General features: G+C 49.8%; 2 protein-coding genes across 3 annotated transcripts in view; one reads left to right on the top strand and one right to left on the bottom strand.

The window, feature by feature from the left end:
• The first annotated feature begins 4690 nt into the window (after nt 1-4690).
• Nucleotides 4691-14439, top strand: SNN (stannin). Its single transcript, XM_081089513.1, has 2 exons — nt 4691-4788; nt 11181-14439. Exon 2 carries the CDS (start codon nt 11269-11271, stop codon nt 11530-11532), a length of 264 nt encoding a protein of 87 aa, XP_080945639.1. The 5' UTR covers nt 4691-4788; nt 11181-11268; the 3' UTR covers nt 11533-14439.
• Nucleotides 14366-26002, bottom strand: part of TXNDC11 (thioredoxin domain containing 11) — a 70176-nt gene continuing 58539 nt past the window's right edge. For both annotated transcript variants that reach the window (XM_081089511.1, XM_081089512.1), the window contains 3 exons: nt 25504-25613; nt 19392-19472; nt 14366-15120 (listed from right to left, as the gene is read on the bottom strand). In XM_081089511.1, coding sequence (XP_080945637.1) covers nt 14478-15120; nt 19392-19472; nt 25504-25613 — 834 coding nt within the window. In that variant the 3' untranslated portion in view covers nt 14366-14477. The remainder of the gene's footprint in view (nt 15121-19391; nt 19473-25503; nt 25614-26002) is intronic.

The raw sequence follows: 26002 nt of genomic DNA, 5'->3' as shown, positions 1-26002 counted from the left end.
CACAGAGCCTGTGGGATGTCTCTGCCTCGGGCTGGTGGTCTGCTGGGCCCTGCAGTAAGAAGTCTGTGGGGTGCCTAGGCTGTGAGCAGCCCCCTGGTTCACCTCGAGCAGGTTCCCCACTTCAGCCCTCCATTTGCCACTGTCCCTACTGCTTTCATCTCCCTGTACCACCTCTAGTTACTTCCATTAATACTTTGCTTTAACTCACTTTTCCCCCTTAATGGACGGATTTTTAAAGGATGTCATTATCACAAATGGAAAAGCAATACCTGAGCCCAAAATAGAAGATAACTGTAAACATAAATATGCAGAAAATGACACATTACTAACCTCTAGCTCAAGAATGTGGATTGCCCACACGTTGAGCCTGAGGTTTGCAACCTCCTGGTTATGAGGGAAGCCAGGTGGAGAGATGTTAAAGCAAGTGAGGCCTTCTCCCCTTGAATGAGAATTGTTGTCTGATTCATTGCTAGCTGTCCCACCTGACCTAACCCTGCAGAACTCACTAGGGGGTCACCTCTCACCTTTTGGGAAACTCCCCTCTGGCCAAGCAGTTTTCATTTCATTTTAGGTCTGGAACCCTCATGGGGATGCCCTGGAAACAGAGGCCTGTGCAGCCTGGTGGCTGGTGGCGAGGCAGAAAGGCCCAGCTGGAGGGAGTCTCCCACGAGGCTGGCTGAGACCTCCCTACTCCCTAGCAAGTCCCTCTCTTGTCCCACCTCTCCAGCAAAGGGGAGCAGGCACAGGGCCAGACTGGCACAAGGCAGACTCAGCTGAGCCATGGCAATCCCCAGGGAGCCAGGATGAGCTCATCCCTTGCCCTTAGTTATCTTCCAGGCTAATAAGCATCTGAGAACCTCTTTGCAATCGCCAGGGAGGACCCCTGGGACACTGGAGGCAGGGGGGTACTATGGGCCAAATGTCAGCATGGAGGAAGAAGCCCCGGGAGAGGAAATGAGCTTGGGGAGGGGAGCTCTACTTCCTGCCTCTTCTTTGTAGGGGAGAAAGCTGGGGCTGGGGCTGGGGCAGGCAGGGTGGCAGTTAAGCACAGGACTCTGAAGCCTACCGTGTGAGCTTGAGTCCAGGCTCACTGCTCATCATCTACGCGGCCTTAAGCAAGGGCTTTAGCCCCTCACTGCTCAGAGTGTGGTTCCCCAAATATCAGCACCACCTGGGAGCTTATAAGAAACGCAGAATCTCACACCTAGACCTACTGAGCCAGAATCGGCATGTTTGTTTGTTTTTAATCATCACCCTAGGATATTTTTTCCATTGATTTCTAGAAAGAGATGGAAGGAAGGGAGGAAGGGAGAGAGAGACAGAGAAACATTGACCTGAGAAAGACACATTGATTGATTGCTACCCACGTGCCCTCCTACCGAGGCTGGGGAACCTGCAACCATGGTACATGCCCTTAACCAGGAATCAAACCCACGGACTGACGCTCGCCACTGAGCAAACCTGCATTTTAACAAGACCCCCAGGTAATTTCTGTATACATGTGCCACTCTGTGCCTCAGTATCCCCATTTGTAAAATGGGGATTAAAATGAGTTTATGCACATGGAGTGATTTGAACAGTGTTTACTGCCATTATTATTATTATTTATCGTTATTCTTGAAGCAACTCAATTTGGGCAAGATGATGGCTGAGCCCAGGTGGGCTACTCTCAGGCCCCCATCTCTCAGCACCCCAAAGGGACTTACATGAGACCCAAATGAAGATGAGGAGCCTGAGGCTCAGAGAAGTGCAGTAACTTGCCCAAGTTCCAAATGGGGAAGTCCAAGTTCACCCCACCTGTCAGACCCTGCTACTAATGTTAACATTAAATACCAGGTAGGTGGAATTGCTGCCTCTGCACCAAGCTCTTGAAGTGCTCACAACCACTCTGTAAAGTCAATCTTACTGTCTCCCCTATTTTTCAGATGAGGAAACTGAGGCACAGAGAGGTTAGGCTGCTTTTCCAAAGGAAAAGCTGGATTTGGACCCAGGAAGTCTGACTCTCAACTTCTATGCCATGTTGCATTCCACCTTACCATTTGTTTCTCCCAGAATCTTTTCCTCACGTGTCCCTGCCTCCTCTGTCACCACTTTGCCAGCTCTGGCTCTGGGGCTCTGAGACTGCCCCTCCCATATCCTCCCCATTTATGAGGTCTTTGCCAACTTCAGGCTGGGACCACAGAGGCCACTGGAACTGGGTCTGCGGGAAGAACCTGTTTCCCTCTGTTCTGGGCTCCCAGATGTGACAGGAGCCTTTGAAGGCAGCGCTGGACAGACGGAGGTTGTTTGAGACGTTTGGCTCCGGCCTCTGGGGCAGCTGGCCTGGAGCCGGGCTTCCCTCAGGCTCTGTCCCCTATTCCCATTCAACCACCAGTTCACCATCTGGGCCTGGCCTCTTGGCAAGGATGCAGCTGGGCCAGGCCTGGAGCTCTGCAGACTAATCATTCATTCATTCATTCATTCATTCAACATATACACTGAGTGGCCAGATTATTATGACCACCCCTTCAGTACTTCGTTGGGCCACCTTTTGCCTTCAATACTGCGGCGATTCTTCTTGGCATTGACTCCACAAAATGTTGAAAGGTGATGCGAGGAATCTGACACCATTCCTGATGAATAGCACTGTCCAGTTCTGGGAGATTTGATGGTTGTGGAACCAGCTGCCTGATGGCTCTTTTAACTTCGTCCCACAAATACTCAATTGGATTGAGATCTGGTGATTGTGGGGGCCACCTCAGCAAGGTAAAGTCTCCCTCATGTTCTTGAAACCACTCCTGCACAATTCGAGCACCGTGGCATGGCGCATTATCTTGTTGGAAGAAGCCATCTCCATTGGGATATGCCATCAACATGATAGGATGAACTTGATCAGCAACGATACTTAGGTATGTTGTGCTATTCAGACATTGTTCCACACGAATTAAAGGGCCCAAAACATGCCAGGAAAACATGTCCCAAACCATAACACTACCCCCACCAGCTTGAAGGGTTGTACTCATGCATGTGGGGTGCATGCTTTCATGCTGTTTCCACCAAATTCTCACTCTGCCATCTGCAGACCACATGACTTTTTTCCAATGCTCGACTATCCAATCCTTGTGTTCCTGTGCAAATTGGAGACGTTTTATCTTGGTAACTGCAGACAGCAAAGGTGTTCGAACAGGCCTTCGGCTTCCATATCCCATACGATGCAGTGCATGGCTAATTTGCCTACAAACGTCAGGTGGTCATAATAATCTGGCCAGTCGGAGTATATATTCAGCACCTACTGTGTGCCAGGTACTGTTCTGCAGACGTGGCAATGAATGAAACTGCCCTACTCCTAGGGAAGAGACAGACCAAATTTAATCACACACCCTCAAAAATGTACAATTTCACAATGCACCAGGCGGACAATAACAAAATAACAAAAGAATCACTTAGGTGGAGATCAGGGAGGGCCCTCCTGAGGAAGTACATTTAAGCTGAGATCTGAAAGATGAAGTGGAAGAATAGTGCAGCTAGAGGACACAGCACGGGCAAAGGCCCCGAGATGGGAAGCAGCTTAGTGTATCTGAAGCAGGAAAGAGACCAACCAGCCAGTCTGCCCTGGAGGGAGTAAGGAGAGCCTGGCCCCCATGGCATTCTGAGTTGAGTACTCCATCTTCTCTCAGAGGGTCTGCTTGAGGCTGGGAGAGATGTTTCCAGCTGGCAAGCCCCCCAGCTCTCAGAATGAGAGGCTTCCCCTGTCCCTTCCTATCTTCCAAGCCAGAGGCAGTGACCCAGGAGACTTGGGCCACAGAGGTCTTGACGGACCCATCTCACCTTCTTGCAGGCTCTAGCTGGCCACAGGGCCCGGTGTCTTCTCACTGGATTCCCTTCTTGGGTGCAGGCCTGGCCTCAAATCCTGCCTCCATCACAAGAGAGCTGCGGTACTTGTGTCCTGCAGCCCTCGGGTTCCTCATCCCCATGTAAAATGGGGCAGTTCTCCTTTCCGAGTCACCTTGAGAAACGTGTTGAGTGGTTAGTACAGGGCGTGGCCCTTGGTGGGGGCCTAATCAAGGTTATTACGTTAAATAACCATGATTATACGAAGCCAAGGGGCGGCAAACTCCTGGCAGCCTCAGCCTTCAGCAGCATGAGAGCTCCGTGAGAGTGGCCGGGATCTTGTTTGTCTCCTTGTTAGCGGTTGCCCAGGCACAGGGTTGGTGTTCCATAAATGTTGAATGAATTAAAATAAATAAATGAACTAACAAATAAGAGAATAACCAGTTCCCCGCCCCAAGCAAGGACTTTCAGCTAAGGGATCCTGCTTCTCTCCAGCTCCGGGCCCGGAATCCCGCCGCTCCCGCTTCCGGGCAGCACGCATCTGCAGTCAGCCTCAGTTTCCCCCTCCGTACGGGATTGGGGTGAATACGAGCAGCCTCTAAGGTCAGAGGGAGGTTTCCTGGCCCGGACCCGCAGCCCCGGGTGCCCAATCCTCGCGCGCTGAGGCTAAAAGTGTCCCCCCCTCACCCCCCTCCCCGTCCCCCTTTCTGCCAGCTGCGCGCAGCTCCCGCCCCGCCTTAGCAGACCGGCCCCGCGCGCACGTGACCCCGCCCCGCCGTCCCAGCGCGAGATCCCATTGGCCTAGCCACGAGGGCCCCGCCCCCTTCCAGGGCGGTGCCTAAAATGCCCCGCCCGCCGCCGAGCTGGGGCTCCTGCGTCCCGACGGAGCTCAGCGGCCGGACTGGGCTGGCAAGCGGGCAGAGGCGGGCCCGCAGGGCTGCTGCGGGGCGATCGAGCCAGGCTGCAGGCGGCGCCATGGTGAGCGGGTCCGAACGGGCTGGGTGATCGGCCGTATGGGGGCTTACAGGAGGGGAAGGGGCGACCCTGGATGGGGTTGGGGCGCGCGCTGGGCGGCTTGGCCGTGGGCCGGAGGGAGGGGGTGTCCCTGCGGCGGGGGAGGGGCAGCCCGGGCGGGGACGCAGCTTCGGGGGAGGGTCTGTTCCGGGGGGCCGCGCCCGCGGGCGGGGGTTCTTTGTCCGCTGCGCTGCGGCGAGATCGGGACAAAGGAGGCGGCGGGGGGCGGCGGCCGCTTTGCGGGGAGCGGGTGTTCCCCCCTACGCGGCGCATGCCCCCTACTGCGGCCCGCAGTTTAGAGCCCTGGCCGGCCGCCGGGCTTCTCCCGATACTTCGGGTTTTTTTTAAATAACGGAGGAGGCGCGGATCCTGGCAGCCCCCAGGGTGGTCAGGAGGGTTCCGGGTGGCAGGGATGGGGTCCTGGCGAGGTCTGGCACCCATTTGGCAGGTGGAGAAACTGACGACGGTCCCCAGTGTTTGGTGCCGGGTTCCCTCGGTGGTGACTGCGCGGCGTGGGCATGACTGGGTCTCGTGGTCCCAGATCCCCCTGCCGCCCCCCCCTCCCCCCAGTGTGGCCGAGGGAGTTATCTCTGCAGTTGTCCTACCCGCTCCAGCTGTCGCCCCCTGGGCCAAGCCCCTTCCTCCAGCCTCGCATAGCTCCTTAGTTAGAATGGGAGAGACGACGGCTTTGGCTGGGAGGGTTAAATGAGAGGATGCCTGGAGCGCGCCTGGCACCGCGCCTACACGTCGCCCGCGCTTAGCACGCGGGAGCTGCTGGGGCGCTTGTCATCCCTGTGTACCCCGCATCGAGGCCTCAGCCCCCGTCACCCAGCCTGCTCCTGCTGGGTTGGGGATGGGGGGGAGGGAGGCTGACTGGGGTTTACCTGTCCCCTGGCCCTTCAAGCACGGGATTGGGGAGGTGTGGGTCAAGAGTATCATAATAAAATAGAATCACTTTAGAGTCAAGGTTGAAATCTGGGATTCTGGATTCAGGCTGGCTGGATGTGAATCCCTGTGCAGCAAATTTCGAGCTGTGTGACCTTGGGCAATTGACTTCTCTGAGCCACAGATTCTTTATCTGCAAAGTGGGCATAGTAATAACTCTTCTCTGGGCTGTTTTGAGGCTGAAAGGAGATGATTCTGTCAAGTGTTTAGCCCGGTGTCTGGCACATAGTAATCATCGCCAACTTTTGTCAGGCATCTGTTATTACCAAACTTGTTTAGCCAAGTAGGCTGACCCTGGGGCAGCCTGTGAGAATTACCAGTGGCTGATTCATAGGGTGGGGGCATGAGCTTCTTCAGACCTGGGTCTGCAGGAGACCCAGTCTGACCTTGGTACAGTCCCCAGGCTCTGCCCCAGGCCAGCTTCCTCTTCTGCTCAGGGGAACCTAGGGGGTTCTGGTGCGAGTTTCCTCTTCAGGAGGGTGGGGGTAGAGGATGAGACGACACTGGCCAGAGCTGGGCACAGCCCTGTAATTGTTAGTCTCCCATGAGGATCCCCACTGTTCTTGGTCCTGGCATTTAGAGGACAGGGGCCTTGTGTGATGTGTCCTTGGGTTCCAAGGACAGCTGGGGCTTGGCACAGAGCAGATGTTCCACCTGCACCCCCACTATGCCCAGCAGTGTCTTATCCTCTCTACTATTCATTGTTCCTAATCAGAAACCAGGCAGGAAATGTTTCTGATTTGTGAACTGGGGTCCCATGAAGAGGCGGGGCTGGGTTTGTTGGCATACCTAGCAGATGGCTTTGTTAGGGGAAGGGTGTGGCTTAACCCCTAGGGGCAGTGCTGGAAGCCCCTGGGTTAGGGTGGTTGGCCCCCTCTAAGCAGGGCAACCCCAGAAGGCGGGGGTGGTGAGGTAGTGTCCAGCTGGGCTGGGTGACACTCGTGATATGCTCAGTTAAGTGAGAAGGCAGCAGCAGAGTGTCCCTGAGGAAGGGACTGTTTGTGGCATTGGGCTTGGGCCAGACTCTGTACCCTCCTGGGAGACAAATCTTTGGAGAAAAGGGATCCTAAGGGCTCACTGTGCTCTCTGTGGCCCTTGCGTTTTCACATTTCTTATCACTTCTCATCCTCCACACAATTTGATGGGTGAGGTCAGGGCCTCATTCCCATTTTGCACACTGAGAAACAGGTTATTAGGAGCAGCTTGCTTGGCTGGGTCAAAACAGCTCAAAATAGCAAGTCAAGGAAGAAGTAGGGTGGGTGAACAAGGGGTCTCAAATCTGCTTTTAGCTGGCTGTGGCCCCACATGGGCCTTGAGTGTGAGCAGTGACCCATGGAGTGGGGTTAAGGCTCAGTTTGGGGGTTCCATGAAGTGTCAGGGGTAACTGAAAGAAACCCCACCTAATAATGGGCCTCTTAGGGGCAGCAGGACAGTGAGAGGTGTTGGCTGTGGAGAGGACTATCCTTTTGAGCCCATTGGTGGGCAGAGGGGGCATGGGGTGGGGAGCTCAGAGGAGTGGCCTCTGCAGATTGGAGAGACTGGGCTTTAGCGTTTGGTGACTGTCCTGAGGGGGTCAGGTTTCCAAGGTGCCATCCGGGTGTCTACTCAGCCCAAGCCATGGCCCTCCCTATCTCACCTGGGGGCTTTCCTGGATTAGAGTGAGGGGACAGCTAACTTGCAGAAGACACCTTGGCTCAGAGGGGCACAGAGGTGGGGGATAGGGAAGGCCCCAGTAGAGACAACACAAGTAGGGTGGGGGTCTCACTCAAGCAAGCCAGCCAGCCTCCCTCATGCTTCATGTCTCCTCTGGGCTCTGCTTCTTGGAGGCCTCCTCCCCTCCCCACTGCTCAGTACTCGCAATGACAGCTGCCCTTCCATGGGCTCAGGCCTGCCCGGCCTCCACCTGCACACGTTGCTCCCACCCCCACACTCAGGCTGCAGCCTGTCCTCCCCTGCAGGCTGCTGGCTTCCTGAGTCTGTTCAGACAGACAGGGGGACCCATGACCAGGGTCCTGGGGGTGGCTTTGGAGTGAGGGAGCTGGCTCAGGGACGGGTAACTGCCAACCGGGATCCCCATGACAACAGGGTCTCCTGTGACTCATCACTATATCCCTGGGCTTGGAGCACTCAGCAGACATTTATTGAGCATCTGTTGTGGGGTTAGGGATCCCGCAGTGGACAAGATGGTCAGTGCCCTCCTCTTTCTGGCTCAGTCCACTGCAGGAAGGAGACAGTAGCTAGGGAAACGTGTTCCCTGACCCAAGAGGATGTCAGGTAGCAGAGAGTGCTGGGAAATAAAATGAAGTAGTGCAAGGTAGTGGCAAGTGTGGGGTGGAGGGGTATCGAGCCAGGGTGGTCTGGGAGGGCATCCCCCAGGAGGTACCTTCTAAGAAAGTCCCCCCAAACAGGAAGGAACCAGATATGGGACAATCAGGGAAGAACATTCCAGGCAGAAGGAACAGGAAATGCAGAGGCCTTGAGGTGGGAGGGTAGAGAGTGTGCAGAAGCTTCGGGAGGCAAGGAATTTAGATTCTTTGCTGATACTGGGGAGATTCTGAACAGGGGATGATCAGATTTTTTAAAAGGTGAGTTCTCAGGAAATACTTGCTGAGTAAATGAAGGAACAAATACACTCAGGGGAGGGCCAGAGACACAGGCCAGGCGTGACTATGGCCTGGTCACCTGGCTCTGTGCTCATGGGGGTGAGGGGCCCAGACCTGGCTGTGCCCACTCCTGGCCTGGTCAGGGGCAGCAGGCACTTGGTAGTGTCTTCTGAGGTTACCACACCTCCAGAAAGTCCCTTTGAGCCAGGGGGCTGCCTCTGCTTTAGTTTCCTCATTAGTTTGGGACTTCTGGCTTCAATGGGATTGGCCCTTGGGTTCCCCCCATCCCCAGGTCCTGCTGCCATTGTTTGATTTCCCAAACCACCCCCACTCCCCTCCCACACACACACACAGACTTCCCCTTCTGAATTGATAACTGACTTCCTGTCCACGAGCGCTGTGGGAATGCAGGCACCCCAGCCAACAGAGAGGTCCAGTGGGGAGAGGGAGGTGGACAGGGACAAGGCAGGCAGGTGGTCTCCCCAGCAGGAAGAGAAAATGGAGGTCAGGGTGGGGTGGGGGGGTAGTCACCTGTCCCATCCGGAGGGCTGAGAGGACAGGGCAAGCAGGATTGTGGGAGAATACAGCAGCCCTGATGGTGGCAGGGGAGAGTCCAGGGTGGCCTGTACACTTGGGATACAGAGGTGTGCAGGGCCACTCATGGAGCACACAGTCTGATGGGTAGGTGGGTGCTAATCAGATGGCTGTGCTACAAAAGCAGGGTTGCAAGCTGAGGCTAGTGCCCTGGAGGGAGGACTCAAAACCAAGAGACCCTCCTGGACTGTAGGATCAGGAGCTTCCCTGCCTGAGCTGGAGTTAACTAGGTCAGGGTGTCTCCGTCTGCACACTGTTGGTCTTTGTTGGGGTTGGGGAGCTGTCCCATGCTCTGTGGGGTCTTGAGCAGCATCCCTGCTCTCTACCCACTCAGTAGCAGTAGCACCCACACACACACCTGTTGTGACAACCAGAAATGTCTCCAGATATCGCCAAATGTCCCCTGGGGGGACACAGTTGCCCCATAAAGAACCCTTAAACAAGGGTAAGGGGAGCAGAGTGTTTGGGCAGAGGGACCGGTCTGGGCAGCAGGGCTTGCAGATGCATCATGAAAGGTTCTGTAAGTCACTGTAAGGACTTGTGGGCTTTTCCTCTGGGTCACAAGGGCACTGGCTGCAGTGGGCCCACATGGTAGACCAGTTAGCTGGAAGCCTGTTGAGAGTGATGGCAGTGGCTTAACCCTAGAGGTGGTAAGAAGGAGGCAGACTCCAGGGATATCGCCCCCAGCTGCCCAGGATCCTTCTGCAAGTGTGGGCATGGTGGCAGGTGGAACTCGGGTCTGCAGTTTTCCAGGGCCTGGTCCCCAAACAGATGCCAGAGTGTTGACCTTCAGGATAAAAATCATTTCTAATTAAGGCTGTTATTGCTCAAGGATGGCAAATTCCATCTTGTTGGGAGGGAAAACCTTCCCCTTCCAACGCTGTCTACCTGCGTTGGTGTCAGTCTTCTCAAAAAACCGAATTCAAACAAGTCACTCTTACTGAGTGACAACTTGGTGCTTTTCCACATCCTTGTAACCACACCACCTGGGTGTTAGTTACTGTTATTCGCTCTGCTTATGGTGAGACGCGAGAAAAAAAAGTGCAGGGACTTGGGACCCAGGGGAGCCTGCTAGCTTCAGCACTTGAATCTCAGCAGGCTGCTAGTGGCCTCACCTATAGTGAGTCTTATGCACTTTCCGCAGCTGCGCTCTCCTTAGCCTCTCACCAGCCCCATTAACAGGGCCTCTGTGAAATGGAGTTGTCTGAGGTTAGGAGGCCAGGAAATGGTGGTCCAGTACATGTACACCCCCTCCCACCTTCACCCAAATCAGCTGGTGCTCCATCTTCAGCGACCAGCACCCTCAGCTCCTTGCACTTGTCTGCAGACCCTCTCTTGCCTTCAGAGCCTTAGCAGATGCTGTTCCCAACGGCTGGCTTTTCCTGCACATCTTAGCATCAGCATTGCCTCCCTAAGTATGTCCTGCCCCACCGAGTCTAGCATCGTGGGACCTGGTCCCCTATTGTGCTGGCTTGGCATTCCTGCATTTGTAGTGACAAGTGGTTGGTATATTGACCTGTCTGTAGTCTGGCTCCTACACCAGAAGCTGAGCTTGAGGAGGGCAGGGCCGTCTGTCTTGAGTGCCTCCATCTTCCAGGACTTTGCTGCCTGGCTTCCCTCTCAGCTGGTGTGGTGGATCAGGGCTCTTCCCAGGCAGCTGCTGTTCCCGTATGGGCAAAGGCTGTCATCTCCTGCCCCCTCTCACAGGATTTCCTGAAGACTTAGTTGAGCTACCACCTGTTCATGAGGGGCCGATGCCACTTCCCCGCTGTCAAATCACTCATCTTTGGCCATCACGAAGCACTGGCTTTCGTCCCTGAATTGCTGTGAACACCCAGTGGTGCTGGGCTTCCAGAACATTCACCTTAAACAGACCCTCTTTTGAGCCTACGCTATTGTGGAGTTGCAGGTTGTAGATACCCTTCTCCCCCACATCTCAGGCTCTGTGGCTGGGCCAGGGTGGCTGCCTGTCTGGTAGCAGAAGCTCCAAAGGTAGTGAATGGAAGTGGGCCAGGGTGAGTGAGAAGGCTGGTAACACCACAAAGAAACAACAAAAGCCAACCAGCATGTTTTCACTAGGATGAGGACAGGATGGTCAGGCTTCAGAACTGATTAAAAACAGATCCTGTGGAAGAGCCAACATGAGCTTGCGATCTGTCCAGGTCGGTACCTTGCAGAGTCCCCAGTGGAGCCTCATGTCGCTTTCTCTTTCAGGGCTCTCGTGTACAGCCTGAGTTCCAGCCTCACTGAGCCGGTTACCCCCAAGACCTTCCTGCGGAGGAAGCCTCCCCCAGCGCTGACCATGTCTATTATGGACCACAGCCCCACCACGGGTGTGGTCACAGTCATTGTCATCCTCATCGCCATCGCTGCCCTGGGGGCCTTGATCCTGGGCTGCTGGTGCTACCTGCGGCTGCAGCGCATCAGCCAGTCAGAGGACGAGGAGAGCATCGTGGGGGATGGCGACACCAAGGAGCCCTTCCTGCTGGTGCAGTACTCAGCCAAGGGACCATGTGTGGAGAGGAAGGCCAAGCTGACCCCCAATGGCCCAGAAGTGCACGGCTGAGCTGGGATGCGAAGGCTCCTGGGCCTGTTTGCAGCCAGCCAAGAGGCGTGGGAGGGGAAAACCACAGACATGCTGCCGTTTGAGAGGGGTTGACGCTGGCATGGCCTCGCCGGGCTTCATTATCGCATGCACTGACTCCTGGGGTCCCAGCTGTCCTAAGCCAGGACTTGGTGGCCCTGGGCATTCCCTCTGCCTCCTGGTGGAGCTGCCCATTGCAGGCAGTGGGCAGACCTGACCTTGCTTTTGTTACTTGAATGTTTAGCTGAGCCTGTTTTGATGGCGCTACTACTGTAACGCGTGAACTCACAAACCTGTGAACTGTAAATAGGACCCAGAAGCACGTGCTTAAACCTTTTTTGCTGATTTTAAAAAATACTGCATAGTGTACATGGGATTGACCATACTAATAAGCTGAGTCAAGGCTGTGGGGGAGGGTCTTGGACATGTAAGGCCCAAGTTGCACTTGGCAGGGGCCTCTAATATATGTGTGTGTTCATAGAGGATGTAACGTGTTTTAAGTTTCAGAGCTGACCGGTTGGGGTGCTGTGGTGATTTCTGCTTGGTTAGCAATAGATGGGAGAACCACACCACTGTCTTTCTATGTAGGTTCGGTCGTTAAATACCAGTTGCTGTTGATATTGCAAGGAAGCTACTGCAGCTGCTTGGGAGCCAGTGAAGGACGAGTCAGGCACACGTCCTGAGGGCTGCCAGGCATCCCAGTGGCAGAGCAGTTTCTTGCCCCCCTGGTCTTGAGCATGCTGAGCACTCCGTCCCCTATCCAAGCCCACCCCCACCCCCACCCCCACCCCCACCGGGCATTACTTAGCACAGGCTTAGCAAGCAGGCAGTGGCTTTTATCTGGAACCCAATTGGCCCAGGAAAGAAAATTGAGGTTTTTATTTGTTGTATTTAATATTTTCTGCACTGGAGGGGAGAGGAGGGAACTGGGGTTTCCTCACTCCTTCCCTTTTCACAAATTAGTTTCCTTTCTTAAATTACCACTCACCTGCTGGATACTGGATTTTACTTTCCTCAGCAGATCACCTAGAACAGGGGTAGGAAACGTCCAGCCCACAGGCCATATAAGGCCCATGAAATCATTTGGTCTGGCCCTGCCAAGGCATTAGGTGTGAGTTAATTGAATGTTTGACCAAATGTAGCAGGCTAATTTTTAAGTAGATAATTGTGTATGGCCCGTAAATGATGATGTCAATATCCAAATGGCCCTTGGCAGAAAAAGGGTTCCCCACCCCTGACTCCACTAAGAGAGCACCAAGTGCAGTGGAAGGACATTTCTTATGTGCATATGTACATAGGAGCCCCCAGATGTGCCCTGACTGCCTGTGCTTAGTGAGCACCTGGGGGGACAGGGGGCAGGGGAGAGTGAGTTTCAGGTTCTGCACTTAGTTTTCAAAAAGATGAGTTAGTGGCTCTTGGATCGGGCCAGTGCCTCCACAGCCTGCATCTCCAAGGTGTCCCTTGTATGAAATCACTTGGATTTTTAATTCCACCACTGTAAACACATTAACGGTCACAATTAACTAGGACTTGTATCGGCATCCTGGGTAATAAACTGGAGGCCAGCCTTGTTTTAACCTTGGTGCACTGGCCTTTAGCACTTGAGTAGCCTGCCAGCAGCATGGGCATGGAGCTCCCAGGAGGCCCTCAGCCTCGCTCGTCAGCTCCCACCACCATCAGAGCCCTGGCTTCCTGGTCAGGCTGAAGGCAGCTTACTTATGGCTTCATTCAAGTCTCCTCTAGAAAGCATGTTGAACTAATCTACTTTCTAGAACCCCAAGGAGGGAGCTTAGGGAGCATTTACTTTAGCAGCGTATGTCTAAATTGGGGACCAAACATTAATAGCTTAGAGGGGGGGGTAAGGGCAGTTAGGCAATTTGAGCTAAAGGCAAGAAGAAATGTCCCTGGCCCTTAACCGAGGATGGCCAACCATGAGAGTTAAGCTGGAGATCAGCAGAGGCCCTTTGGGCTGGGAGTGGAGACAAGTTCCAAAGGTGCCGACTTAGAAATCAGGGAGATTTACTTTCTAATGAAGGATGCTCAAGAAAAATGGAAGGTGTAGGGGCATTTGATCCATTCCCCTCGCATTCCAGAACCTCCAAGCTTTCTACCTCTAACTTTCTGCAGCCAGCAGCTTACACCTAGGCTGTCTTTCACCCTAGTAACCCAGGAGGCACCTGGGACTTGCATTTTCAGTCTCTGAAAATGACCATCACTTGACTGTCAGACTTGCCCTTGAGGTCAGACGTGCCAGTGAAGTTTGAGTTTTGAAATGTTGAAATGTCGCTTTCTCCTTAGTTTCACGTCTGGAAGTTCTTTATTCCACTCCTTGGTTGCCAGGGATGACATCTTTGCAGCTTGAATCAGACCCATCCCATCAGCATGGTGGGGCACTCGTGGGGGTCTCTGGGAGGAAAGTGAAAGTGCCTGTAGAACTGGTGAACAACCACACAATAGCTCTCACTGTTCTTATTTGTCAATAGCTACTTTTTTTAGTACAGAGACCAGAGCCACACACTCAACTGGCTTAGTAAGTTATGACTCTCATTAAGTTCATTCTGAATTGACCACTGTTGTGTCCAAGTTTTCTGACTAGTCAGTCAAGAAATTAACATCTCATTCTGTATGTCATCACAGAAGCAACAATAGGAGAATGGGGAGGGAACTCTGACGCAGCCACTAAAATATGGACTAATTTTTCAGACAAATCTTCAAATGGACTGTGCTACTGTTTTTGTCTCAGTTACCAAGTTTGTGCAATAAGTGGAAGGGATGCCATCCCTGTTCAATAAAAGCTGAATGACATTCACATTGATTTTCTAGACCACTGAGAAAATCTTTATTTACAATAAATTTCAATAAAATTTGCATAAATATATTCCCAATGTACAGATTTCACCTCTGATTTCTTCATGTCGTTTAAAAAGTTAGTCTGTCCTATTCTCATTGCTCCTTTCAGCCGCCAGCGAGGAGCTGATATTGGCAGGTGGAGGGGTGCTGCCAGGTAACCGGGGGGACCCTGAGGGCTCAGGGTAGTCAGTGTGCCCCTCTTCTGGGGGAGAGAGATTTTCAGCTCCGTCCTTGCTCTCCAGTTTCCGCTCCATGGTCGCCACCAAGATCTTGAGCCATGTGTTCTCCGTGAGCAGGGTTTCTGAGGCGTCGGCCAGCTCCTGGAGCTTTCGGGCCACCTCCTCCAGCTCCCTGGTTTTCTGCTCATACAGGGCCTGCAGCTGCTCACTGTGCAGCTGGAGCAAGCTGTGCTGCTTCTTCAAGGTCTGCTGTTGCTGCAGCAGCTGGTGCTCATCCCTGCGCGCGCTGGAAAGCTGAGCCTCCACCTGCATTTGCGCTCGCTGAAGGGTGCTGATTTCAGCCCTCAGCTTCTGTATCTCTCTCTCCAAATGGGAGATGTGCCCCTGCTGTAAGACTGCCTCGCTCTGAAGACACTCTTTGGTAGAAGGGTTAGCCAAGTTCTGGGGGACAGAAGCAGGGTCTGAGTGATGCAAAATGAACCTCAGCAGGTTTGGAAGGGTGATGGGAAGATCTTCGGGGTATTTCACACTTAGGTCCTTTCTGAAGGGAAAGGGGAGAGTCAAAGATGAGAGTCACACCAACATGTTTAGTCCAAAACCAGACTGCTACTGAAGATCAGGCCATTTATTTCCTACAAAAGACATTCCGAGGATTGGACTTAACTGAAATCAGCAAGGAAAATGTTGTCTGGGGGAAAAAATTTATACAAAGCTGAGGATGTGCCACATGCTCATTCTGTAATTAAGGTGGCTTATCTCAAACGTGTCTATTCCTGAGGAGAAAGAGCTGTTTCTATTCACAGCCGTCCAAGAAGACAAGAGCTCCCAGACCTAAGCCTAAAGCCAGTGATCAGGGCCCTAGGAACCGAGGGGCAGAGTGGCCTCTGTATGTTCCGAGAGGCCCAGGGGCATGTCCTGGGGCAGAGCTGTCCCCCATCACTCCTGTGGCCATCAACAGTGCTTGGTAAAATAGGAAAAACCTGACAAACTCAGCTCAGTTTCTTCAGCAAGCATTTATTCCATATTATCCAAGGCAGGAGTTCTTAACTGGAGGTGACTGTACCCCCCAAAGGACATTTGACAACATCTGGAGACATTTTGATAGCCATGATGGGGGAAGATGTTACTGGAGCCCTGACCCTTGACAAATAGAGGAACTGAAGCTGCCTGGTCCTGAGAGCACAGGATAAGGAGGGAGGGTGACATATGAAGGGGGTTTGTCCAAAGCTTAACTCCAAGTCCATTTGTAGAAAATTCCTCTTTAGAACTTGTCATTTAATTGTCTGATGAACAAGTTTCTACCACAGATATATTTCCCTGTATATACAGAACCTGGCCACAATACATCAAAACCACTAGTTTTATGTATGAGCTGAACAAACAATGGTTATCGTCACCTTTGAGTATTAAAGAAATGGAGGTTAAGAGCAAGGCCTCCAGAAGCTGCCTGTCAGGGGCCAACTCACAGGGCTAATGCTCACTGTCAGGAGCTCCCAGACAAGTGGCTTCTCTGTGTCCCTCCATTGCCTCATCTGTAAAAGGTTAACAAGAGTACCATCTCCCTCACAGGACTGCTGTAAGGATTACACTAGTTACCCAAATGCTCAATGAGTGTCAGCTTAAAAAAATTGTTCCTTAGAAAAACCTGAAACCATTCATTAAAAACTTGCACACCCTCTCCAAACACAGAGCCAGTGGCCAAATACCTAAGAAAAGATAAAAGGTGTTCTCTTAATGGGTAAGTACTTGCCCTAGGAAATAAAAATCACAGGGAAATTAAAATCAGATATGCCCTATTTTTATACAATCTTAATGGAAACTTTCAGGTAAATGGATTAATTTCAAACATTTTGGGGATAAGTATATAACCACGCCCTCCTTAAAGCATAGTTTTCTAAACACGCAAGCTGTCTTTAAGTGGGGCCTCCCAGCCATTCTCACCTGGCCTCTGCAGGTGAGGAACAACAAGCAGAGGCTGATCTGCAGCACAAACCTGGGCAGAGAGCTGCTGAGAGACCAGTTTATGTACCTGGAGACAGTTACAGGACAGAAAACGACATTTCTAAGCATGTCATTTTAGAGTTCCTGGCGCAATCTTCATGAATCTACCTGATGGATATGCTAAAATGCTTCCAGCCTTTTTATAAGTAGCAAGGACAGAGTGTCAACAAACTGCTCCCCCAAAAATAATCACTTTGAAAGTGTGGTGGTAAAGGTCTCACTATTTACCTGACTCTCCTCTAAGTTCACTAGGAGCATGTTTATTATGCACCTCTGGCACGTAAAAGGCCAGATAAAAAAATAACAAATGGGGTCTAAGGCTCTACTCCCAAGAAGGGGCTATCATACTGAGGGAGGGTGGGCCTGCTCCTCTGAAGCAGTGAGGTCCTTCCCACGGGATACATTAGGGTGAACCCTGCCACACTTCTGATATCCCATCCCAGTGATGGCGAACCTATGACATGCGTGTCAGAGGTGACACGCGAACTCTTTTTGGTTGATTTTTCTTTGTTAAATGGCATTTAAAAATATAAACTAAATATCAAAAATATAAATCTTTGTTTTACTATGGTTGCAAATATCAAAAAATTTCTATATGTGACATGGCACCAGAATTAAGTTAGGGTTTTTCAAAATGCTGACACGCCGAGCTCAAAAGGTTCGCCATCACCGCCCTATATTATGAAATGTCACACAGAGTGGTGGAAGGAAGGTAGTTCTAAGATGCCCCTGAACAGGAAGGCTGGCCCAGCCAGGAGCAGGAGGGGCCCAGGTGGCATACTGTGTCAGAGGACAAGCTCTTTCATATAGTTTTCCTTTAATGACTATAAAATAAGATGTGCTCACTGTAGACAATTTGCAAAGGATGCAAAAAGCACACAAGAGACACCACCAGATCACCCGTAACCCTCACTCCTCCAAAACAATCATTGTCAACATCTTGACATCTTTTCTTCCCTTATGTACACATTTTAACCAGTGCAACTTTGCATTTTATCAAAACACATTTTATATTCTTTTCACTAAAAATAACATAAGTATGTATACTGTGAAAAAGGTCTTGTTACATGTTATCAAACAGTCTTTTTTATTTCCTCTTTTGTGAGCTGTCAGCTCATATCCTTTGCCCATTTACTTCCTGAGTAAACTGAACACTCACTTTGGACGAGGTAATGAGGCACTTACTTCTGATTATAATTTATTTTGAGGAAATAAGTACAATTCCATTCCAAAGCAGTAATGCTTTAGTTTATCAAGGAAGCTCTTACCATTAAAATAGAACTGGACAGTCTTTTCATGTTTAATATTTACCTTCTTGATTTTTCAATTCAAGGAATATACTAAGGGGCTGCAGTGATCCCAACGAGGGTGTGGAAAACAATCTCACCTCCATGCTGACTACATCAGACAACTTTAGAATGAAAGCTACCCAAGCCAGACTCAGGCCCCCAAACACACAGCTCCCTGCCCCCAAGTCTCTGGGTGCTTTCCCGGTCTCCTACTATACATTCATGGACTCTAGCTGCTGAGAACTTCTTTATGCAAAGGCCAGAGCTGGATGTTATGGCTTTAATACTTTTGTAAACTGCGTTTGGAATTCTAAAATTATGTTTCATTAAATTTCATGCCCAGCCTCTGACCCATAGAAGGAATTGCTAGTGTTATTGTCCATGATTCTGTGGCTGTGTGGCTCTTTAAAGCTCCTTAGAAAGAAAAGGGTCATCACGACACGTCAGTAGTATAATAGGGTGAGTCATGCTCTGTTTTTAGTGTGTGATTTGACAAGACTCTACTACCACAGGAAGTATTTCAGAAAAAATTCTTTGAGATAAAGAGGAAAAAACAAGGAAATGATTCAGTATGTATGAAGGAAGCACTCTCCTGGAAAAAACACAAAAAGCAAGGCAGTGGCTACAATAAATGGTAAAAGTGAGCGCAGGAAATTAAAACAATAAATGTCATATATGAGTTAGGGACCTCACTGAAATAACTCAGCAAATGCTTTTCCCCAGTAAAGCCATGTGACTGGGTCCCCAAGGACCCATCCTTTTAATAACAAAAGGGAAATCTGTAAAAAGGGAGAGAACATCTGGTTTATTGGCTTTGAAAGGCCAAGAGTTAATTTCCCTTCCTACCAAAACATCCACATCCACATATGCTAAGTCGTATCCCTTTTGCTAACCTTCACCCCTACTTGCCGGGCTTTCAGAATAGCAGCAGTAATCAATGAACTTGGAGTAGCACTCAGACAAATATGAGCAGATCCAGGTGACAGCCCTGTGGTAGATGTTCACAGAAGTCTGCACACTTGGAGAAAAGGCTCCTTGACTGCTATTTCCTCTTTGCATTGGAGGAACAAGGTAGTCATGGCCAGGACTCAATGAGAAGAAATGATACGCATGAAATCTAGGACAGGCGGGCCCAACACACCTTGTAAGGCTCAATAGGTGCCTGTTGTTTTGCCCCAGAGGAATGTGGGGCTCTCTGCTGTCAATCTTGGCATCCATTGTATGCTCATAAGGCCAAGAAAGCAAATGAGTTTTGATGGTGACATCTTTGCTGGTGTAAAACACACACTCAGGGAGGGGCAATCTTCTTAAAAAAACACACACCATCACCACCACCATAATGTGACCCCAAAGCTGTTTTACCTTTTTCCCTAATAGCACATTTTTTGCACAATATATTTTATTCAAAGTAATTTAGTAATAACTAATGATTTACATATCACTTCCATTAAGTATCTTAAACCAAATTTATTTTCAGCAAAAGAATCCCATCTGCCCAAATATTGAAAAAATTCTGCATTACCTGTTACAGGGAAAAAATAAGACAGTAGGAAGTCGGTCAACCATAAATTCCCAAGGAAGATCATTCTGAGATACATCAATCCTAGAAAAGGGAAAGAAAAGAAAAAGTAAAAGACCTGGGAAAAATTACTCTGACATGAAAGAACCTTGTCAAATAACTGAAGTTCCTAGAGCATTTTCTTCGACCAGCCCCTTCTCAGTGAGTGTACCATTAGGTTTTAAGTTGGGCACAGTTCATGCCAGATGCACTGATACTTCCAGAACATGAATCTTTCCACTTTACTTACTGAGTGGAAATGTGAAGTTGTGAAAGTAAAAATGAACTTCCCAAAAAATGCCTCACTGACAACCCTGGAATAGTCCCACCTACCTGACAAGATCTGGGCAAATACTTTAATTCCTAAATTAGCTCAGGAAAAACAAAGGAAATCATTGTGCAAAATACATCAAGCCTCTCTGAAGATGCAAGAAAACTAGAAAAAAGCCTCAGAGAGGGCACCAAAAATAAATAAATAAATAAATAAGTAAATTGGAAAAGAAATTCAAAGAGGGTACCAAAAAAAAAAAGTAAATTGGAAAAGAAATGCTATATTTTATATTTTGTAAATCTGGACAGAGGAACCAAAAGGTGTATTTTCTAAGCAGATTTAAAATTAATTTTCTAATACAGAAAATGACATCTGTGCTAAATTACCCCACCTACCTGTGTTTAATTAATTACTATTAAACTAGGTGGTAGCCCCTCCTGCAGCTAGCTATAAGTGGGACATACTAGGGCTCAGCACGAAAAGAACATTCTAGGGCAGCGGTTCTGAACCTGTGGGTCGCGACCATCGGAAAACACATATAGCATATCAGATATTTACATTACGATTCATAACAGTAACAAAATTACAGTTATGAAGTAGCAATGAAAATAATTTTATGGTTGGGGGCACCACAACATGAGGAACTGTATTAAAGGGTTGCGGTATTAGGAAGGTTGAGAGCCACTGTTCTAGAGGGAACCGATCGCTCAACCCTATGCTTGCAAATAGTGCATACAAAAGATGGAAATGTTTTGATTCATTAACTTGACAGAAATTTTCAAAAAGTATTGGTGGGATGGGATTAGTGCCATTTGTCCAAAAGGATAAAATTCACTTTAAAAAATGACATAACCAAATTATAATGTTTAAACAGCTTTACTATTAAAACAGCATTCCTGCCTACCTAAAACATTTGAGTTCCATTTTTTAAACAAATGGTGATGAATACTTTGTTCTATAATCAAATGCTTTTTTCCTCCTGATTTTGGCTTCAAAGAAAGACCAAACTGTAAAATTAAAAGAAAATCATTTGTAAACATCCACTCAGAATTCCATCGGACTAATCAGGACCTTCTTTCTGGGATTCTCATTTAGGCTTGCTATAGATGCCTACATATTGTTAAGAGCAGTAATCATGTATTTTATCCTCTATTCTTTTCAATTAATTGTATGCAAAGCATTGTTCTGAGTGGGTCAGAATTCCAACAAATTCCCAATCATTAATCTACTGCTGTATACTAATAAGTAATGTTACCATGCCTAGCTCATGCATCTATGGAAGTTCTATTTCCTTAATTCCCCAAAGTGAAATTAACTAGGTCAACAATGCACAACTATTCTTTGATTTCTTACAGTGTTGCTAAAATGCTTTCCAAAAAGTTACATCAATTTATTTATTCTGTTAGCTACATCTAACTATGCTAATTTCACTTTATTTTATCAAAGCAAGGTTCTGTCACTTAAAAACATGTTAATTTAATATGCATAAATGAAACTTATTGCTTTAATTTACATTTATTATAATTTCCCCACTTGTTTATTTACTCTCTCCTCTTACATGAAAAATCTGTTCATGCCTTTTCTTTTCTCTTTTCTTTTCTCGTTAATCCTCACCCAAGGATATTTTTTCCATTGACTTTTAGAGAGAGTGGGAGGGAGGAGGGAAGGGGAAGAGAGAGAGACACACACACATATTGTTCAGTTGCCTCCTGCATGCACCTTGACTGGGGCTGGGGATCGAACCTGCAACCCAGGTACGTGCCCTTGACTGGGAATTTAACCCATGACCCTTTGGTGCATGGGCTGATGTAACACCAGCCAGGGTTCGTGTCCTTTCTTCACACTGGAATCCTTAGCTGTTTCTCCACACCCCCTCACCATTGTCTTTTATTGTGATAAATAATATGTAACACAAAACTTATTATCTTAACCATTTCTAAACGTACAGTTCAGTGGTATTTAGTACATCCATAATGCTGTGTAACCATCATCTTACAAAACAAAACTCTGTACCCATTAAACAACTTCCCATTCTACCCTCCCTGCAAATCCTGACAACCACCATCCTACTTTCTGTCTTTATGAATCAGACTACTCTTGGTGCCTCAAGAACCATACAGTATTTGTCCTTTTGTGTCTTATTTCACCTAACATTATGTCTTCAAGATTCATTCATGTTGTAGTGGGTGTCAGGATTCCCTTCCATTTTAAAGCTGTACTCCATTGTATGAACCCGTTTCCTCTTAGCAGTTCTTAAACCATTTTAATTTTTCAGGGTCTGGAGCACAAACAGTTGCTTCTGAATCCTGGTCCCTCACAGGTTGTGTGACTCTGGGCAAGTTACCTAATCTTTCTGTGCCTCAGTTTCCTCCTCAGTAAAAAGAAAGTGATACTCATGCCTGTTTCACTGAATGTTCTGGGATTAAGTCATAATACATACATACATACATACATATATATATATATATATCCTATATAATAAAAGAGAAGCATGTAAATTAACCGTCCTCTGCTATGCTCACCAGCCAAGCAGAGTATGCAAATTAATCTGACAAAGATGGCGGGTTAATTTGCATACACAGGCACCAGGCAGCCGGGGCAGGGCAGATGTGGGGGAAGTTCTGGGCCTGTGGCCGCTTGCACACGCACTAGCACCGGGGAGCTGGGGGGAGGGTGGTGCGCGTGGACATCGGGGAGCCGGGGCTGGGGCGGCAAGCACAGGCACCGGGGAGCAGGGGCGCGGGGCGACGCACGAGGACGCCAGGGAAGCTTCTGCCTGGCTGGCGCACACGCGTAGGTGCTGGGAAGCCAGGGTTAGGGTGGTGCGCACAGAAGTTGGGGGCAGGGCCTGGAGATGCAGGGGAAGCTCCCACCCCACTGGAGTACGTGCACGCCAGTGCCAAAAGGCCTGTGTCCCCGGGATAGGTATCCTCAAAAGCCAGGCCACCCCGAGCCTGTAGGCCCGCGCCTAAGCCCAGAGCAGCCAGGGTCCCAGAACATGACAGAGGGTGCACATTGAGGTGAAGGGACTCCCCTCCCTTCGTCCGCCACCCCGGACGAATTTCGTGCACCGGGCTCCTAGCGTATATCCTATCTAATAAAAGAGAAACATGGTAATTGGCATACAACCGCTACCCTTCCCACTGGCTAATCAGGGTGATATGCAAATTAACTGTCAGCCAAGATGGCAGCCAGCAGCCAGGCAGCTTGAAACTAACATGAGGCTTGCTTGCTTCAGTGACGGAGGACTCCAACGTTCCCCCGCCTGCCGCTGCAGGCCTCTGAGCTGGCAGTTTGAAACATAGTTACAAAAATAGAAGCTAAACAAAACCCCAGAAACCAGCTTTCAGCTAGCCGGGATCTCAGACCTGGAGTTGATACAGAGTTTCGATTGTAGAACCTAAACAAACCAGATACCTGCTTTCAGGAGCGGAGGCCTAAGAGCTGGAGCCTCAGAGCTAAAGCTGGCTCAGAATAAAAAAGAAAAAAAAGAAAAAAAGGAGCAGTTGGGAGCTTCAGTCCCAGCCTGAAAACAGTCCTCAGCACCTCACCCAGACTAGCCAGGCACCCCAGTGGCGACCCCCACCCTGAAGGGTGTGTGACCAGCTGCAAACAGCCATCATCCCCTCATCCAGGCTGGCCAGGCACCCCAGTGGGGACCCCCACCCTGATCCGGGACACCCTTCAGGGCAAACCAGCCAGCCCCCACCCATGAACCAGGCCTCTATTCTATATAGTAAAAGGGTAATATGCCTCCCAGCACCGGGATCAGCGGAGCCGCGAGGTCTCCCGACACCAGGATCAGCATGACAGGGGGCAGCGCCCAAACCCCCTGATCGCCCTGTGGCTCTGTGTGTGACAGGGGGCGGGGCCACAACCTCCCTATCGGCCCAGCTCTGTTCGTGACAGGGGAAGGCGTCCCAACCCCCTGATCGGCCCTGCTCTGTGCCTGATAGGGGGGAGCTCCCCAACCTCCTGATCGCCCTGCGGCTCTGTGTGTGACAGGGTGCGGCGCCCCAACCCCCCCACCCCACGGGCCCTGCTCTGTGTGTGACGGGGTAGAGCCATAACCTCCCCATCGGCCCTGCCCTGAGTGTGAGAGTGGCGGCGCCCCAACCCCCTGATCGGCCCTGCTCTGTGGGTGATAGAGAGCGGCGCCCCAACCCCCCCACCCCATGGGCCCCGCTCTGTGTGTGCTGGAGTAGAGCCATAACCTCCCCATCGGCCCTGCCCTGAGTGTGACAGTGGCGGCGCCCCAACCCCCTGATCGGCCCTGCTCTGTGCATGACAGGGGGGAGCTCCCCAACCCCCTGATGGGCCCTGCTCTGTGCGTGACAGGGGGGAGCTCCCCAACCCCCTGATCGGCCCTGCTCTGTGCGTGACAGGGAGCAGCACCCCAACCCCCTGATTGGCCCTGCTCTGTGCGTGACAGGGGGTGGCGCCGCAACCTCCCCATCGACCCTGCCTTGAGTGTGACAGGGGGCGGTGCCCCAACCCCCCAATTGGCCCTACCCTGAGCGTGACTGAGGGTGGCATCGCAACCTCCCAATCCGCCCTGCTCTGTGCATGACAGGGGGCGGCACCCCAACTCCCCAATCAGCCCTGCTCTGAGCCCGACCAGGGGCTGCACCTAGGGATTAGGCCTGCCCTCTGCCACCCGGGAGCAGGCCTAAGCCAGCAGGTCGTTATCTCCCGAGGGGTCCCAGACTGTGAGAGGGCACAGGCCGGGCTGAGGGACGCCCACCCCCCCCCCCACCGAGTGCACAAATTTTTGTGCACCAGGCCTCTAGTATGTATATCTATATCTATATCTATATCTATATCTATATCTATATCTATATCTATATATCTCAGCAATGTAACTCCTCAAATTTGGCTCTCATCATCACTTACAGAATATATAATAGGTAAAATATATATGACATAAAATACAACTATTACTTTTTTTTTTAGTCTGTTTTCCTTATTTATTTTCACTGCTCAATTTTTCTAGTGGAATTTGTTCATTTTCTTTCATTATTTTTTAAACTGCTTCACTTTGGAAAGTTTTCATTTCTCAAAGGAGCTAGCCAATCCAATAGTCTATCTTCTATTTTATTTCTGTGATTTGATATTTCATATTTAATTGTAATCTATCTGGAGGAGAGGGAGAGAAGATATACCTTATATCTAAGTAATTTTCCCCAAAAACTGCTTTTTCCTTATCCAAAACCTCTTTATTTGAGCCCTGTTTTTACAAAACACAATTTTAAATTTTTTGTTTACTGAGGAGATCACATAAGGTTTCCACAGAATCACAAAACTAGAACTTGTGGCTATCGACCAATCTTTCCTTTCAATTTTACAAATGAGGAGAAAAACAAGGCCTGGTAGAGAGATTTACTCCAGGTCCCAGGGCTGGCGGGCAGCAAACCAGGGACTGGCCTCCTTTCAGTGGGCCGAGGCCCTAGTGCTATGCAACTCCAGGGCACCCCTCCTGTGGAATTCCAGGAAGCTGGCCTCTCCAGGGGGCTGTCCTAACCACCAGGCAGCACTGCTCCCACAGAACTGCACTCATTCACCCTCTTATGAATTCAATCAGGGCTAAATACACTCAACATCAGAAAAAACACTCACTCAGAATTCTTCTGGAAATCTTTGGTTTCAATGAGGTTTTGCTCATGACTTTAAGTTGATAATTAAATTCAACCAAGTCTTTCCCAAAGTTAGTGAAAAACGGGCAGACCCTTGCAAACCATATGGCTAAGCTGTAAGGAAGAGTGAAGGTGAACACAGCCAAAGGTGCTGCAGAACAGGCTTCCTTACCTTGCCACAGTAAATGTATCCGTTGGCAGGAGGCGAGCTAGCTGGATGAAGACATGATTGAGGGAAGGACAGAAGCCACACCACTGTGCATAATAAAGCAGCAAAACATCCTGTGGGAAAGGGGAGATGGCTGTGACTGGGATCCTCAGGCCCTCATTCTTAGAACCCTGCAGGCATTCAATAAATGCTGCTTGTGTATATATTACAGTGAAAAAATTAATCTTCAGATTTTTCTGATTATGTGCTTTCTTAAGAACTTTTGCAACTAGAAAACCACACGTAATTCATACGTTTGTCCTGTTAATCTTCTGTACATCAAAACCAACCACTCACTCCAGCTTTAGAAATAATTTTTTTTTAAATCCTTACTCAAGGAGAGAGGATATTTTTTCCATTGATTTTTAGAGACAGTGGGGGGTGGGGGGGGGAGAGAAAAACACCGACATGAGAAAGACACATCAATTGTTTGGCTCCTGTTCACACCCTGACAGGGGCTGGG

This window comes from Myotis nattereri (genome assembly GCF_964212035.1).
Source record: "Myotis nattereri genome assembly, chromosome: 4".
Classification (NCBI taxonomy): Eukaryota; Metazoa; Chordata; class Mammalia; order Chiroptera; family Vespertilionidae; genus Myotis; species Myotis nattereri.
The sequence above is the reverse complement of the archived record's forward strand: the minus strand, read 5'-3'. Positions and strand labels throughout refer to the sequence as shown.